The 18,299-nt window shown below is 40.0% G+C and overlaps 1 protein-coding gene across 3 annotated transcripts in view; it reads left to right on the top strand.

Annotated features, from left to right (window-relative positions):
* The window catches only part of LOC119487175 (nucleoprotein TPR-like), a 29,096-nt gene extending 12,554 nt beyond the window's left edge, over window positions 1–16,542 (top strand). For 2 of the 3 annotated variants that reach the window (XM_037767855.1, XM_037767854.1), the window contains exons 9-21: window positions 2,307–2,442; window positions 4,959–5,038; window positions 5,900–6,022; window positions 6,150–6,209; window positions 6,481–6,585; window positions 8,198–8,308; window positions 8,486–8,626; window positions 9,474–9,693; window positions 9,868–11,408; window positions 11,941–12,040; window positions 12,223–12,332; window positions 14,219–14,289; window positions 15,986–16,542. In XM_037767855.1, coding sequence (XP_037623783.1) covers window positions 2,307–2,442; window positions 4,959–5,038; window positions 5,900–6,022; window positions 6,150–6,209; window positions 6,481–6,585; window positions 8,198–8,308; window positions 8,486–8,626; window positions 9,474–9,693; window positions 9,868–11,408; window positions 11,941–12,040; window positions 12,223–12,332; window positions 14,219–14,289; window positions 15,986–16,163 — 2,976 coding nt within the window. In that variant the 3' untranslated portion in view covers window positions 16,164–16,542. The remainder of the gene's footprint in view (window positions 1–2,306; window positions 2,443–4,958; window positions 5,039–5,899; window positions 6,023–6,149; window positions 6,210–6,480; window positions 6,586–8,197; window positions 8,309–8,485; window positions 8,627–9,473; window positions 9,694–9,867; window positions 11,409–11,940; window positions 12,041–12,222; window positions 12,333–14,218; window positions 14,290–15,985) is intronic. The other variant, XM_037767857.1, reaches the window with a different exon arrangement.
* The last annotated feature ends 1,757 nt before the right edge of the window (window positions 16,543–18,299 follow it).

Below are 18,299 nucleotides of genomic sequence, written 5' to 3'. Positions count from 1 at the left end.
TCAGGAGTAACGGATAGGGAGTGTGCGACACTTTGAACTGCCAGCCCAGCAGAGAAAATATCTCTATTAAAATGTTTTATAACTGGGCCTCGCTCGGTTTAACCTTCTTCACATAACAGCGGCTCAGCAGAGTGAGAGGGAGTCGATTGAGCTGGTGTGTTGGAGAGAGGGATAGGAGGGAGTGAGAATGAGAGTGAAGGGAGTGAGCGGGAAAACGAAAGTGAAGAAAAGAATCTGCTCAGCTTGATACAGACAATCAAACTATAATGGCAGTTTGAAGAGCGATAAAGCGCTCTGAGGCATGCGTTGAGTTGATTCCTTCATCCCACAGAAAGAGACAGGCCCTAGCTAAGTTAAACCTGCCAAGTGATTGATCATCTCAATCACTTGACAGCTGTTTCCCCTGTACCAACAGTATACTATATCTGACAAAATGTGCCTCCTCTTGTTTTGTGCCTGCCTTTAACCTACATGGAGCATGCTTTGTTTTTAAAAGGCTAACTCCTTCCCTTAAAGGAAAAGTTTGACATTTCGGGAAAAACATACTTAACTGTTTTTGCTGAAGTTTAGATGAGAAGATCGTAGGCCCTATTTAAACGATCTATCGTGTCCAATTCCACTTTTGATAGTTAAACGGCGCACAATATGGGTGCAAAGTAAGGCGCAAGAGACAACAGGGTTGTATTTAGTCTCTTAATCATTGGTGGGTTTTGGGCGTAACATGAATCAAATCAATCAGAGTGTCATCTCCCATTCCCTGTAAAAGGGATCTCTTGGTGCTTTATAGCAGATAAATTCCCAAACTGTAAGACCTATTGCTTAAATGGGCACATCATCTGAAAGAAGACAAAAATCTATGTTTATTTTTATCTACGTCTCTCTACGTTTTGATGTATTAATTGTGTATGAGGAGTGGAAGTTGTGGCACCAACATGTTTTTTTGCCAGAAAATATTTTTAAAAAAGGAAAAACGCAGGGAGGGTTAGAGTATGAGTGAGGTCATCACTGTAAAGCAGCGCAATACACACCTATTATAAACTCAGAAAAAGTCTGAAAAAAGCATAAAACTTAAACTGTGATGAATCAAAAAGCTGAATCATAGCTTAATAGTTCAAAGACTTGTAACCCATTTAAAGTTTGAACGGAGTCTGTAGCTGAAAGTATGCAGAGTATGTTTAAGAGGATTTAAAGACTTTCTCTATTGAGTTACATTGTAAAAAAAATGTGGAAAAAGCTTAATATTTTAAAGGTGTAAATAGTTGAAACGAGAAAAGTCATAGCACTAATGTCCTTAAAGAGCTGAATATTTTGATGGTTGAACGGTTTCTGTAGCTGAAACTATGCAGGAGTAGTTAAAGTCCAAAAAACATACGGAAGAAATAGAAGTTGAAGAAGATGAATAAACCTTAGAAGAACAATACTGGGAATGCTGAACCAGCATTCTACAAATAGCATAATACTAATAATATTTGTGTAGCTTGATCTTTATCTGCAACTGTGCAGAAATACAGAGTTTAAACAAAATTAATAGACATGCAAAAAAAAAGCTGTGCATCATTCACATGTTGATTTAGGATTACAATGTCACCGTTATGAATGAAGCTTTGAATCTTCCAACTATTCGGTACAGCCCTAGAATTGTCTTATATTGATGAGTTTCTATTTGTTGCTGTCCATTGACGGGGGGTGCTGAATTAATGTTGGCTTGGCATATTATGAAGGTCAAGAACGGACAGGTATGCGGTCCTTGGCTGGTGGACCGCATACGTCCGCCGTCTCCCAATCCTCTGTCCCATCAACAACTCTATTTGACTGCATATGAGCAAACCAAAACGAACCAGCCCACCAGAAACTCTAAAGCTCACTAATTTACGTGTTATATCGTGTTTGTTCAATTCATATAAAAACCAAAGTGTGAAAACGACAAGTTTGGGTTTTACAGGAGGTTATGTGTGAGACAATTTCTTGCCGGTGACTTCCTGTTACCTTTGGACAAAGCCAGGCTAGCTATTATGCTAGGCTAAGCTAACCAGCTTCTGGCCATAGCTTCAAATTTAAAAGACAGACATGGGAGTGGTGTTGATCTTGCCATCAAACTCTCAGCAAGGATGTGCACAAGTATTTCCCCTCTTAAACTATTGCTTTAAGAACAGAAACATTTTACAGTCAAAGCATTTTTCACCTTTCATCCTCATTCCTCTGTGTTCATTCATTGTTTCTTTTTTGCAACATTTCTGTGCTAAGCACGTCTCGTAGTGTAGAGGGCACTCATTTCTTTGTCTGTTTTAACTATACCTCTTCCACAGGAACAGAAATTATCCTTGCAGAGCCGGTCGAAGGACAGCCACTTGAACCAGCTGGGGGAGGTTGAGAAACGTTTCAGTGCTCTGTCCAGGCAGTGTGCCATGGTCAAGCAGGCCCACGAGAAACTAGAGCAAAATGGTAATTAATGGATGTACGTATGGATGAATTTATACACAAAAAGGAAAATATGTAGATGCTCTCTCTGTGGTGTGGATGCAGGTTTACAAGTTATACCAAAGACACAATTTGCCAGTCAGACAGAACTGCAATAATAATGTTCTAAAAGATAGTTAGTTAATTCTTTTATTGACACAAAAAGATAAAACATTTGGGTCCAAACAATATACAAAACAAAGAAAAAATATAATATACACAATGAACCCATTAGTAAAAATACAGAAACATTAAAAGGAAATACAACTACCACCCCCAAATCCCATCAGTCAGTCTGAAGATACTTGCTGGTGCTCCAATGATGCAAGGCAAGCGTGTAATATATCTAAAAATAAAATTATCAGTGCAACAGTGATACATACTGTACAGTACATCCGTACGTGCTATTGAATGTTACTGAGGTAGTGTTCCTAAAACGGCACACAGTGTTCACTTTATTAGATCCTACCAGAAGGGGCCCTATTTTGCTCCAAGAACAGCCTGAATCCTTTAGGGTCTGAATGTAACAAGGTGCTGGAAACAATTCACAGAGATCTTGGTCCGTGCTGACTTGATAGAGTAGTATGACTCAGCTTCTGCAGAAATTTTAGCAGCACATTAATTCCTGCAAATATCCAGTTTCACTTCATCCCAAAGATATTATTTTGGGGTCGACATCTGGGTAATGAGCGAAGGTCACTGTCATGTTCCTTTAAATGCTCCTCCAGGAAGAGATCTCCCAGGTCAGCGACAAGGTTTAGCGTTAGACAGTGCTCAGTTGGGGCTTTATCTGAGCCAATAAAACATTCCCACAACATTAATACCAGGCGCCTGCTCTGTTGACATGGCTCCATGCTGTTGACAACAAATATGCATCTTGCTGTTAAATTAGACCGAGCACGTCTCCAATGTAGCTTACTCTACATGTTGTCAGCTGACAGTAGAGTAACCAGGCATGATTTTCTGCTGCTGTAGCCCAGGTGCTTCAAGGTTCAAAGAGCTGTGTGTTCTGAAATTACCTTTTGCCCAATATCATGTTGTTTCGGGGCCAGGACATACACTTAATGGATCATTTTAGTGTCATTATTAACTGTAACCTCTGGACAGTTTAGTGTCAAATCCCAGCTTTCATATTCGAAGTTGCTTAAATCATAAATAAATCTTGCCCATCATATGGTTCAGCCAAAGAGTAAATAAAACTCTGCACTATGTTATTAAATGTATGTGTGATCAGGGTCTGAAATTAGCACCTGTCACCTGCCAAATGGGGGTAAATTGTTGGCAGTGGCGGGTAAAATCGTCAGTCCATCTGCCACACAAAACGCCAGGGATGGGAATAGAGAATCAGGTCCCGTTGAGAACCAGTTCCTAGTTTGATTCCTCGGCGTCTGCTGTTTGCTTTGATATGCAACGGCATACGTACGCTGTATCATGTTTCAGTTTGTTTGGGACCGGAGCCATGGCAGAGAGAGAAAAAAAACACTCAAAAGCATGGCGCTACTACTACTACTAAACCTGAAGGGCGCACCCTATTTTGTCCGTGATTATTCAACACTGAACAACAAATCCATGTTGAAATCGGCAAGAGGAGAGTTAGTAATGTTACCTGTTAGCAGCCGGTGGGCAGCACAGTCCTGCTTGGATAAATAACGGAGGTTCCAGCTAGTTAAATTATGGTGTGTAAGTGGTCAGTAAAAATGACAATTGGGCGAAGGTAAATTCTAACTTTATCATTATGTGCTGAAATTTAATCTCATCAAATTTAGTTTTTGACGAGAAACTTGAAAAAAATCCAGCTGCATAACAGAGAGGGAATTAGGACCTGTTTAACTTCCTAACACGAGCTCTAAGCTGCTTATAATACATCATTAAAACTACTGATGCCAAGATTTTTTTTTAATCAATGTTATTCACTTCACCTGTCAGTGGTCCTAATGCTGTTAATGTTATAGCTGATCGGTGTATATCTTGTCATGGATGTTGACAATAGTAGATAGCAGCTTCTCTGGAGGCTTACAATAACATATACAGCGCGACATATACTCTGTTGAAGTACATTAGCTTGCTTATTGTTATCAGGACAAATGTGAATATGAAATATGGGCTGATAACAGTAGAAGGCTTTACATTATCAGGTAACCGTTGTAATCTCAAATTGTAGCTAATTACATGGTCACAGCTACATTTCCCATTTGTAAACACACTCAAATTCTATTTCTATTTCAAATTCACTATCTCTGTTTATGTAAAGGGTTGATTCAGTTGGCTCACTCTGCCTCGGTTGTTGCTAATTTAAGAAAGACTGACATCCCTGGAAAGTGTTACCCTCATCATTTACTGTAAGGGACACAGAACAACCAGAGAGAAAATATTAGTAGTAAGTTATTGTTGCTTATCGGTATCCCTTCCTGTCTGCGCTCTTGTGTGTCACTCATTAACAGTAATGTAGTTTTGTCATAGCATTATGTATGATGGTGTCTTACCGTGTGTGATTGTTACAGTTGATGAGGCCATGAAAATAAAAAAGAAACTGACTACTGCAAATGAAAAACATGAAGCAACCATCGCGTCACTAAAGAAGGTATGTGGGAAAGTGTTTTAACATTTGTGGGTCAGACAAAATACTTTTGCTCCTGAAGTTTGCACCTATTGTCTATCTGGGTAACACTTCATTTTACAGGTCTGCAAATTTCATGGTAATTAGGTGATAATTAGCAATTAACCTATTTGAAATTTCTTTGGAATTACTGCCAAATTACCCCAATATTTACCTCAAAATGTATCGGAAATTACTTTATTATAAACAATATTTAATAATTATATGCTAAAATAGCATATAATGGTTAAAATAGGGCCCTTAGGCTTGAGAAGCGGCTGTGCGCTGCTCTTCATCGGAGGTGGAAAACCAAAACTAATAGAAGACACTTCTGATCAGGAACAAATCTCACCATTGTGTGACTTATTGTCGACACAAATGTAACCTGGTAGCTAATGTCAGGATTCAGGGAGTTTCAAAGAAGTTATTTGCTAATTATCATCTATTTATCAGCAGACATGGAAACAAAGCATATCAATTAACTTTGTATTCTTTTCCTGGAAATGTATTAAATAAATTACCAGCTATTGGGAAATAGTGGAATATAATTATTAAATAATGTTAATAATAAAGTAATTTTCGATACATTTTGAGGAAAATATTGGGGTAATTTGGCAGTAATTCCAAAGAAATTTCAAATAGGTTAATTACTAATTATCACCTTATTACTATACAATTTTGTGGACCTGTAAAAAAAAAGTGTCACCTTTATTTGTTATACTGTATCAGCCAATACAAATCCATAAAATAGTATTAAAGAAATACTATTGGAAGTATTTGAACAAAGTAATCAACTTGGATAATTCTGTACTTTCTAAAATGTTTGAATGTATGGTGCTTTCTCAGGAGTTGGAGGAGGTCAGTAACAAGCTGATCAAGGCCAAGATGTCATCAGTTCGACATGACAAGGCCCATAGTCCTACAGGCAGAGAGCAGCATTGTCAGCAGCTGCACCAGAAACTGATCATGGTAAATGACAAGCATTAAATAGGATAATAATAGGAAGATAATAGATCATCTCTATTACATCAAAATCAAATTAGCCAGAAAGCTAAAAATGGTTCACTATTTTTCTGTACTTCTTTTGCATGTTTAGGAAACTGAAATGAACAAAACACTCGGGGAGGAAAATGTAGCTGTAAGAGCTGAAAAACAGGTAAGCAGCTAGAAAAAAAGGAAGGAAACCACATGTGACCACTACGTTAAACTTGATGTTCTTTCTCCATTGATGTGTTCGTTTTGGTTGTCTTGGAGGATGCTTTGCTGTTCAAAATAATACTGAAAAAGGTGTCTTTTCTTCCACCCAAAAAGAAATTGTAATTACTTTTTATGATTTCAAGGTAAAACCAAGCTTAGCCGGTCATATAATTGTAATGTATGACTTCACTGTGGATACCTATATTGCATGTACTGTATGTGTGTTACAGGAAGTGATGAGGTCTCTGCAGCACACCCAGCAGCTGTTGTTGAGTCAGACACAGACAGTAAGCAGAGTAGAGCTGGAGCTGCAGACTCACAGAGAGCAGTACCAGGTCAGAGACTTTCACCCTTTGCTGGTTTATGGGCATAATTGTTCGTCTGGTATGCATATACATCAGCACAGATTTACTCTCACACTATATACTAAATTTACTTATTTTTAATAATTTTTTCTTGCCGTCTGAGCCTAAATTCATACCATGTTGTTCTGTCCCCCACCATATCATTTACCGAGTATAGTATAGTTAGTATAGATAAAATTAAAATTAAAATGGTATTTAATTTTAGAGCTGAAAAGGAGCTCAAAAGCAGATAATAAATAAAAAAAAAGAATAGAAACAAAGCTTAAAAGTTGGAGTTTTTTTTAGGCCAAAATTGTAACATTTTACATTCAGCAGTTTGATATGCAAAAGTAGCAACAATTGGCTGCAATAAATAATAAAGATTATAAAGCAGAAGAGGGAAGGAGTTAATCTCATAGACACATGCAACTGTCTAAAATGATACTGTCATGATTAACAGAAAACATAGAATGAAATTCCTGCTTTTAGGTCATCTGGACACACATACTGTGGCATGTCACATAATGTCACATGTGTATGTAGCAGTGCAGCTCGAGTTGACTGCCTGAACTAGCTCGCAGGCGTCGCTCCATAAAGTGGGCATGTCTGTAAAGGGGAGACTCGTGGGTACCCATAGAACCCATTTTCATTCACATATCTTGAGGTCAGAGGTCAAAGGACCCCTTTGAAAATGGCCATGATCGTTTTTCCTCTCCAAAATTTTGCATAAGTTTGGGGCATTATTTAACCTCATTCATAACAAGCTAGTATGACATGGTTGGTACCAGTGGATTCCTTAGGTTTTGTAGTTTCATATGATGCCAATATCGTCAATCTACGCCTGCTACAACCTCCAAAAGATCGATTAACGCGTTATTATCGTGTTAACTTTGACAGCCCTAATATATACATACATTTGCATAAAGCAAGCATATTTGTCCACTCCCTTTTTAATAAGAGGACTAAATACTTGACAAATCTTCCTTTAAGGTACATTTTGAACAGATAAAAAATTTGTGATTAATTTGCGATTAATCACAAATTTTCCATGGACAATCATGCGATTAATCATGATTAAATATTTTAATCAATTGACAGCCCCTGTCACAGTAGATGTGAATGATAGAGAATGAGGTGTATTTCTCAAGGTAAAAGCCTGCACCACTTATTGGCCCCACACGGATCAGGGATTTTTCAGGGTCTATTTAAATGATTATGGAGTGAATTTACACAAGGACAGAAATAAATAACGGCCATCGTTCCTTCTCATAAATATGATGAATGCGATGTTGTCTATCACAACATATACATTAGTGAATATGGTCCCCTCCGCAACTGAATGATAGTGTGTTTATTCTCCATTTATGGCTTGACAGTTTATTATTCGCTTTTCTTCTCTCTGTACCCCCGTCTCATTTTTAATTCACATATTCATTCATTTATTAAAATCATTATTAAAATGACACAAGCCAACTGATTTGTATTAGCAAGCAGTCCTCTCTCTCTCTCCCTTCCCTGTTTAAGACCTTCTGTTCACGTTAAATAAACACATAAAAATTTAGTATTGCATTAAAAATCCTATGGGTGATTAATTTTACTGCAGGCCCTTAAGCAGGAACAAAGGGTGATGCGAGAGAAAAGCACGGCAATGGAAGACAAGGTGGCCCAACTGATGGAGAGCTACGCTGCTTCCAAGAACAGCTGGGACAAAGAGGTAGAAGAAAAACTGTAGTGTGAGAGAACGCAGTATGATGGTGACATTTTTATATAACAAAAGCATTCGCCAGGTTAGATTGTAATGCCAAAAAAAGGGAAAATGCAATTGATGAATTGTTCTTCATAGTGAAACATCTGAAGAGATCATTTGTCTCTGTACATTTGTATTAAACAGAAGACAAAGCTTCTGGATTGCATCAAGAGTGAGCAGCAGGACCTTAAAGCGGTGAAAGAGGTGTACGACGAGCTTCATAAGGAACACACTGAACTGTCCTCGCAGGCCAAAGTGCAGGCTCAGCATATATATGCATTGGAGGTACAGACATGTTACGACAAAGACACTCATTTATACAGAGACACAGCTATTTCGGTGTTCGGTATTTTTCCTGACTAAAATTAATGAATGATGGTACCTTAATTGACCCTTCGCTAAGTCCCGCTCCTCAAATGCAGACTGGCCAATCATAGCGTAACTTCGTCCTGCTCTGACCAGGGTCCGACAACTATACGGCTCTGCACCACAGACTCTCCTCCAATCGTTTCAGATTTTCTTCATTTTCAGGCTGGTTTTGTGGACCAGTCATGGTTTAAGGTTGTGCCGGGGCCACGTGTAATAGTGATATTCGTTGCCAAGGCTCTATCTGGTTCGTGTGGAGAGGAGGTCATGTTGCTCTGGCTCTACCGGTTTGGTGTCGAGAGGAGGTCGTGTTGCTCTGGCTTTATCTGTTTGGTGTCGAGAGGAGGTCATGTTGCTCTGGCTCTACCGGTTTGGTGTCAAGAGGAGGTCGTGTTGTTCTGGCTCTACCGGTTCGGTGTCAAGAGGAAGTCGTGTTGCTCTGGCTCTATCTGTTTGGCGCCGCCTGGAAGCTGCTTGACATCCTCCTGGATCCACCTTCTCACATATGTTCACATTACATGTATTATTTTTTGTGATATGGATTGTGTATGTTGTATTTTCATGATGTTGTTACTCTGTACACACGACATCTATTGCACGTCTGTTCATCCTGGAAGGGGGATCCCTCCTCTGTTGCTCTTCCTGAAGTCTTTTTTTCTCCCTGTTAAAATGTTGTTGTTTTTTTGGTTAAGTTTTTCCTTATCCGAAGTGAGGGTCATACTGTAAAGGACAGAGGGTGTCATGTACTGTATTTTTCTCTACACAGATGAGAGACAGCAGTCAGAACTTCGGTGTTTCTACCGAGGTCTTCCCCGCTTTCTTGGAGGAAATCAGAGGAGAGGAAACTCTTGAGGAACCCATCTCCAGCTCTGAGCTGCCTAGCTTTGGCAGTCTGCAGCACTTGGCCTCCACTCAGACCAAAAACCCAGACTGTCTGGAGGACACGGGAGCTGTGACTAAGCTAGTTGCCACTGGAGCAGCTGGAGGTCAGCCAGCTAAATATAAACATACAGCAGATAAACATATATTATCACTTGTTATACTGAGAATTCATCAAAGCATTTTACTCAGAACATACAAGCTGTATTGCTTTTATTTATGAAGCTATGGTATTTTTATGACGAGTACAATTTGACCAGCTGACTTATTTTTTTCAACAGTATCAACTGTATCAAGCCCTGGCCACAGGTCTAACAATGGATCTGTAGACTTACTAACCAAAGAAAAGAGTGATGAAGGTAATGGAGGAATGAGTGAGGAAGAACAGGGATGGAAAGATGATGCGAAACAAGTGAAAAACGACAGAGAAGAGAGGGAAAGAAACGAGGAGCAGCAGTTGAATAGAGAAGAAGTCCAAGGAGAAGGAGGAAGTGCTGGAGAAAAGAGAGGAACGCTCACGGCCCAAACAACAGATAGAGCAGACAGACGAGAGGATAGCCAGGGGTCAACAGAGGATGCAGGCGACCCCAAACAGCCTGGAACAGAAACACAAGATAGAGCAGAGGGAAAAGGGACATGTGGAGCGGAGGAGAGAGGAAAGACAGGGCTACACACAGCAGAAACCCAGATACCGGCCCAGACGACTACTGATACGAATACAGGGAAGAGCGACAAACAGCAGGTCGTTGACTTCATGGACACTGAGCCACCGCTGGCTGCATGTGAGCCCTCAGACTGCTCACAAAGTCTCTCTCAGAAAGTCAGCGAGAAGGATTCTGACTCCAGCCATGTGAGCAAAGGATATGAGATTAGGGGAGAAGTACATACCTTCTGTTCTGATGAGCAACAAAGTGTCAATCATGGGTCAAACTCTGTCATTCGAGAGGTGGTACGCCCATGTCATGATGAGGCCCAAACCGTTGCTGAGTCACTTACTCAGCTGCCAACCCATCAAGTTTTTGAGGAAACCGCAGAAGAGAATCCATCAGCAGCCAATATACCCACTGAACTTTCTGGACCGCTGACGCAGTCAAGTATTTGTGGCTCACAAACCAAAACAGCACCAGTAGCTGCTCAGTCGATTGACATTGTCAGTATCCAAGATATGGAGACAACACAAACGCAACCTAGTAATCCTTCTGACATTACCAGCGACATGAAGCACACAGATGAAAAGTGTGACACACATGTGAATGACGTGACGTCAGTGAGAACAACGGTTGAACCACAAGCATTACTTCAAAGTCAGGAAATTTCAAAGCAGAGTGGACAGCTGAAGTGTCCGGTAACTGATGGTGATTCTAGTGTATATAAGAAGACGGAAGGTCAGTCAAATATAGACACGCGTGAAAAAGATGCCTGTGAGACTGCCCTGGAACCTGTGGAAAAATCTAATGTGAAGGACGCCTGTGCTGATATCACGATAGATACTGCGGTCCTTGAATCTCGGGTTGAGACTGGCAGCAGTCAGGAGCACACGGAAAATTACAAAATAGAAGACGCAGGAAATGCAAAAACGACTAAAACTGATCTGAAGCTGTCTGTCCATTCAAGTCATGAGAGCGATGCATCACCAGAGACTGGCAGCACAAAATGCTATGAGCAGTCTCCTGCTAAAGAAATGCCACTTGATGATACTAATGAGTTGTCTCTGCTCAGCAATAAGACTTACAGGTCGTCATTCAACTGGGGCAGTGCTCAGAGAAAACCAGAGAGCTCCAGAACTAAGTCAGATGTCTCCATCCTACATCAGTTTGTTCAGGTATTACAATTAAAACATGCTAGCATTACCATTTAGTGGCCTTCAAGAGAGCCTTAAAGGGACAGTTCACCACAAAATCAAAAATACATATTTTCCCTCTTACTTGTAGCGCTTTTTATCAATCTAGGTTGTTTTGGTGTGAGTTGCCAAGTGTTGGATGCTTTTCACAGCTTTATTATAATGTATACAGAGCAAACTAAACTTATATTTTAAGCAAAAATAAAGGTTAAATGAACGTTAAGGTTATCACCCAAAATGTTAGATGTAAACATCCACAATTTTGCCCATTTTCAATTGATGTTTTTCAAATAAGCGGTTTAATAAATTGAGGTAAAACCCATCTGATCATGTAATTGCTCATGTTGCTTATCCTACTGGACTAGATTCTAAACCTGTGTCTACAGGTATTATAGTAAATGAGTAAATGTGATGCACAAAACAATCAATTAATTGTTGTTATTAATTGATACAATATATGAACAGCATTTTTACAATGTTTTTTCGGTCTCTATAAAACATTGGTGTTTTTCAGGGATCCCCTATGTTTGAGCCAAATACAAGTGGTCCTAGTGAACTCCTCAGACATCCTCCCAGCACAATACCCATGTTCCTCAAAAGCAAGCACAACCAAGGTGATTATTGCATTTGTATGATCCCCTCCATTAGATAAGCATTAAGCCATTGTGTAACACAGTGCTCCACTTTTAACCTCTTACATAGTGAACTCAGTGCACATCTGTAATTCATACCATCACTAATAATCATTCATTCTTACCCTCTTGCTGTTCTTGCCATCTCACCTCATTCTTCCTAGTCCCCTTGGTGATTACCAGGGCGTCGGACCTGTTGAATGCCTCCAGTGTCTCTGGGACTGCAGCTTCCACAAGGAGACACCCGCAGGGAGAGACAGCAACAGCAGACAAGGTCAGTTACAGAACCTGTTTGATGTAACAAGCTGCTCTTTTGTGTCATGCTCTTGTGACATACTCACAAAATGATACTCAAAAAGTATACTAAGCTCTGCACACTATAAACCACCAACCCACATGGAACGGAGTTCAGCTTGAAACTGATAGCAATATTAAAGGTAACAGAGGTAAAACAGCACTGATGATGTACATGCTCCTATAGCCGGGTTTCCACCAAAAGTTTCTGGAACTTTTAGTCCCCAGAACTACTTTTCAAGGAACTAAAAGGCCCACTGTTGTCTGCGTTTCCACCGTGGTCTAAAGACCTGTGAAGATTAGGCAAATTAGTCCACTGATGTATGAAAAAGCAACATGACATGAGACGAGGGCTGCTGGTGGTCACAGCAGTAAACACACTCTGCAGCCTGCAGTTCAGTGTTGCCTCCTGTCTAAAAAACACGCTGGAAAAAAAATGTAGGTCACTGCGACGATATTTACTGCTGCATATATTTACTGATGCACGTTGGATGTAATGAATGAAATGCAGAGGAGGAAAATGAAACTAAGAGTGTCTCTGGTGAGACCCTGGTCCCTGCGGTCGAAACACAAAGAGTTCCTCAAAAGGTTCTTAGTTCCAGGGGGAAAGTTCCTGCTGTGGAAATGAGGCTTTAGTCTCACATCATGTAGGAATAATCTCTGAATATGATCTCAATTTAAAGCTATGTAGAAAATGTTATTTCTGTTGAAGCCCAAGTATATGTCATCACAGTAAAGCCACAACATTGTTCTGCATTAGAACTTGATGCTGAACAGCAGGAAATGGCCACAGCATGATGTTCATGTAGAAACATATGAACCGCCTCAGAGGAAGTTACAATGACCCCTATAAAATAGTTCCTCTATCAAATAAATTGGTTTGAGGTCATTTCTGTTCCACAGATTGTAAGCTTCATCATTTTACAAACTGTGTCTGAGTGGACCCCTGGGGAAATTTGGGCTAGAGCTTAATAAATATGTCTGTTATATCAACCTGACATGTCCTTATAAGAACTAGACATTATAATGCTTTTTCAATATTTTGTGGTCCAAAAAGCTCAGAATGTGAGAGCAAGCAAATACTAGCTGAGGCCAACATATTTAACAGCCTGTACAGAAAATCTGAGAGAGATTTTAGAGGTATAAAACTTTGACAAATGTTAAGTCATGTGTTGAGTGAAAGGATGTAGCTGATGTATGCTGAACTCATAGACGTCCTGCAGACAGCCAGACAGACAGAGAATGAATGACCTGTGGAAGAAAATCTACCTAATGACGCCTGGGTACCTCTCCTCTCTCACTTACTCAGTCTTTATCCTTCTCCTCACTCTCTCTCTTCCTCTCTCACTTCATCATCCGTCCCTCACTCACTCTCTCCATCCTCTTGCTTGCTTTTTCACTTTTTCACACTCACACACTCTCATTCTCTCCTTTGTCACCATCACCGCAAACTGTCACTCTGTGTTTTATAAGATCCAGGTGCTGGCAATTGAGGGAGATAGAGTGCAACATGCCTAGAGTATGAGAAAAAAAACTGCTCTGATAGTTTAACAAATTATAGTGAGGGCCAAAGCCTTTATTTTCTGCAGACTCTGAACACTGGGAACGTCACACAGAGTTCAGTCTGGGCCTGGCTACTTTCTCTGGACTGGATACTGTTACATATCAGTTGCCACTGGTTATTGTCTGCTCCGCATTTGTTTATCGCTTAATGTTCCTTTTACTCAAAAAGTTTAGGCTCCTCAGGAGGCACTGAGGTTTGAGAAAGAATGAATCCTCTAAGTGCATTTTCTTTGCAGGCTAAATAGTTCACAGTAGGTAGTTTGAGCTCTACTATTTGTACTTTTTGGTGTCATTTTCACATAGGAGAGCAGAGCTTCTTTTCCAGTCTCCTCATCCATCACAGTCAGCAGACTGTCATGGCAAACCACCCCAGGGTAAGTCCATTTACCCTACATACACACAAGAAGGATAGATGTTCTACTTAGGAGTTTTTATTTTGAATTTTGAGGGGAAACCCTCCTTAAAGGGACTCAATGTAAGAATCAGAAACTGCTTATTAACAGTGACACCTGTTGCCGTTAAGTCAACGACAGTCAACGTCCTGTTGACGCGAGCGAGCATCGATCAAAACAGTGAGGCGACGCACATGAGACTGAACGTGATTAACAGGCATCATGTTAATTAACTTTAGCAACATTAGCAGGCTAAAACCACAATATCACTATATATTTCACATCCTTGGTAGTATTGTTAGCTTTCCAAACGAAGGTCCCTTCATGAATCGACGGCCCGGCCGATGTTGATACTAGTGTTAACTTTTCCTGCTTCAGCCTCCCGACCGTGGTCACAAGGCACAAGGGAGACACCGTAGTTTTGGTATCCGGGGCCGGAGTCGGTAACGTTACTCGCTCCGGAGTTAACCCCCGTCACTTCACTCAACAGTAGGGAAATTTGACACAGGAAACTTCCGATGGTCTTGAGGAGCTGCAGCATTTATTTCTGCAAAAACCGCAACTTCCACTGTACATTCACTTGATATTCTCAAAGCTAAACTAACTTCTGCTACGCTGCTCGCTCGTTTTCTCACACACTCGCCGCCGCTCTCGCTCTCTTGCTTCACCACTCACTTCCCACGTGCACAAACACTCTTCGCACTGGTTCTGCTATTCTCCCACAACACCAGTTTTCCCCCGACATCGGTCACATTCCTGTTTTGCCAGACGGGCTTCACTAGATATAACTTTGTCTTCTTGTGCTTATTTGGAGTTTGTGTTGGAGTCTGAGTTGTGGTGGGGGCTGGTCGTTTGTTGGCGTTAGCGGACTCCATTTCTAACCAAACGTTAGCTATGGTTGCACACTGTTAGCCCTGTAAGCGTAGCTGAAATTAAAGGCACTTGTGAGCGTACATGACGTCATATCCGTTGGATATGGACAGAAAGTCACGGAAGGTCTCATTTTTTTAGGTTACAACCTGTTCACACATTGGCACTAAAAAACAATTACATTTTTATACATGTAAAAACTTACATACAGTCCCTTTAATTCTAAAATCCATAATTTCACACATCGTCAGGAAGAGGTTACTTGAAATGACGTTCGAACTACAAAGCTTCAACAGAGGTTGCAGATGATCCAAAATCACCCTTGTGATGCGGTTTCATTTTGTTGTGAATACACAGCTATCTAGCTAGCTGAATGATAATGTCCTTGACCAGCTAGGTTGTGTCCTTGATGATTCAGTAGTCACTAAAGTGATGAAATTAAACACTACATTAACGTATAATGATTTAGATTTTACACTATTGTAGTATAGTTATACTTATATTACAGTTATATTTATGTAGAGCAGAGTTTATTGGTGTTATCAGCCAGAAAGGTAGCTGGCCGCTTGCTACTGCCCCTACCCAGTGAGAGTGAATGACAGTATAGACAATGAGGACAACAATGCTGGTTACACAAATACGATGTTTTAACAAAGTGAATTCCAAATTTCAGTTTTAACTCATTATTTTTAACATATGAAGGTGATTTCATAATGCTTCATGTCAAGTGTGTATATCCAAGAGCTGTATCATTGGAAATCATAGTGTAGTTGCTGACTAAAGCTAGCTAATGCTGGTTTCTCCTTAGGTGTAGCAGAGCTCCTACCTCAGCTGCAGGTCCTAGTTCAGGGTCAGACTGGGAGCCCTCTTGCTCTCAGGAGAGGGAAGACCAACAGTCATCATTCAGAGCCCAGATCTCCAAAATCGAACAGTTCCTCAACACAGAGAGGCTCCGTCTGCCCAAGAGACCAAGAACCGACAACTAAACCACCAAAACGTACTGTTCTGTTGAGGGATGCTACTGTATTTAGTTACATTACAAAAGTCTTCTGTAGCACTTATTTGGTAAAGTAATAAGAGCCTCGGCTGTGAAAAACTGTGCAAGGGTGTCTAGTTTTTGGCTTTAATCATTGCCTGTTCCACATTTAATTTGAATGGAAAAATGCTCTGTTCATTTGTTGTTGTTGCATTGACATTGTGTATTTGTAGGTAAGCAGGAGAAGAGATGATTGGTTATTCCACAGGATGTTTATATATTTATGTTATGTTTTAATGTTTTTATTGAAACATACTGTTGTGTGTGTCTAAAGCAGTGTTGTAATGTATGTATTGTCATATAAACAAAAATAAAACATTTGGCTTACATTTGGATTTGGACGTCATTTGATAGCTTGTTGTCAGTTGTATCAGTGGTTTTCCAAATAATCAACATAAAAGACAGTACTGTGTTGACACTAAGGAGTGGATTTGGTTCTAACCCTCTCTCCACAAGTACATTTTAATAAGCAAGTACAGCCCAGCCAGCCTTCTACTGCCTCACTGACCAGAGCAACATAACTTGGCAAAGCAAACCCTACAAACAGCTGGCTGTCCTTTAATAGGCTAATTTATTGAAACAACTAAACAGAATGTGTTTCATCTGGTTTATTGGAAGCATGTGTTCACAGTATGTCATGCATTTCATAGCAAACAGCCAGATACATATACAGTGAAGGCCAAGCACTGCTGTTAAAAAGGCCTGTAACTGTTAACATGCTAATTAACATTAATTAGCGTCATGGCCAATCAGGGTTGTATGTCTCCAAGGAGCTCTAATTGTGAAGGCACCTTTGGTTGACACCATGTTGTGTCTACTGCTGCTGCTGTTGTTGTTGTTGTTGGGAAAATTACAACTTGTCTGTTGCCACCTATTAACATAAATTAAGAGATAACAATTAGCACCTCCTCACCCCTAATTAACAAAAATCAATTAGCAAACACACAGTCTAATTAACACATTCTAACAAGCCTCTCGTTAACTTTATGTTCCCTGTGAGGAATGAACATATGGCCCTCATGTGAGCATGAAGCAGCAGCTGACCACAGATACTCTGCTTCTCATTAATTTGACTGCTACATATGTTCGTATGTGTAGTACACGTCTGATGTACTTTAATTAACTAACAACGCTTTCAAAGTGGAGTTTTGGTTACGTGTAAACTCACGCTCATGTCACCCTGGTGTAGTTTGTTTATAGTCTAACGTTAGCTTTTTACTTCTGCCGATTGCTTTCACACTTCAAAACTCATAGAAATGGTGTTCATTTCAGAAGATTATCTTGCTGAAACGCGTAAGTATTGTGTATATATGTATGTATGTATGTATATACATACATACATATATACTGTATATGAATAAACCAGTAGCAACCTCAGTGTTCATCATATGTTGGACTTTTCCCAAAATAGATACATGTAAGAAAGGGGCTAAATAGTATACTGTTGCAATGCCGCTTGGGGTTTCAGTCAAATGAGGATGTGAATAGCAAAAAAAAGGGGATTATAAAAGTATGAAAGTCAATTGAAATACTTTTGTATAAGAAAGGTCAAACTACTTATGTTTTTTCTAATGCAGAAACACTAGGTTTTCAAAATCCTGCAGTAGGCCAGGTACACGGAAAGGGAAGTTCCTGTCAGTGGCTGCAAAGTGTATCCAAAGAGTGTAGAAGCAAAGAGATGAAACTCCAGTATTTTGTTTTACAACAGCCGAAGCTGCCATTTTGGACTGAAAATGCTAATTATATTTATAATATTTTGTTCAACACAGGCCATTTCGGTAGAATATGACAATAGAATTGAAATAATTTTGTTTCACTTTTGTACGGCACTTTTTAGGCGGATGTTTTACTGGCGTCTGATAGTCACTTTCAGTCCAAAATGGCGGAAACATAGCTTTACTGCTGGGCGCCGTCGTTGGAATTGAACGAACAATTGACTTTCACTTCTTGGCAATATACGTTCTTTGGTGTATCTACTAGTAAAGATCCAAATCTGTCCCTGTTGACTTGATAAAGAAAAGACCTCTGCTCCGTCGAGCTCTCACAAACATTCTGCTCACGTACTAAAATTAACAGCGCACATTTT

The sequence above is a fragment of the Sebastes umbrosus genome, chromosome 4, assembly GCF_015220745.1.
Source record: "Sebastes umbrosus isolate fSebUmb1 chromosome 4, fSebUmb1.pri, whole genome shotgun sequence".
Taxonomy (NCBI): domain Eukaryota; kingdom Metazoa; phylum Chordata; class Actinopteri; order Perciformes; family Sebastidae; genus Sebastes; species Sebastes umbrosus.
This window is presented reverse-complemented; position numbering and strand designations above follow the sequence as displayed.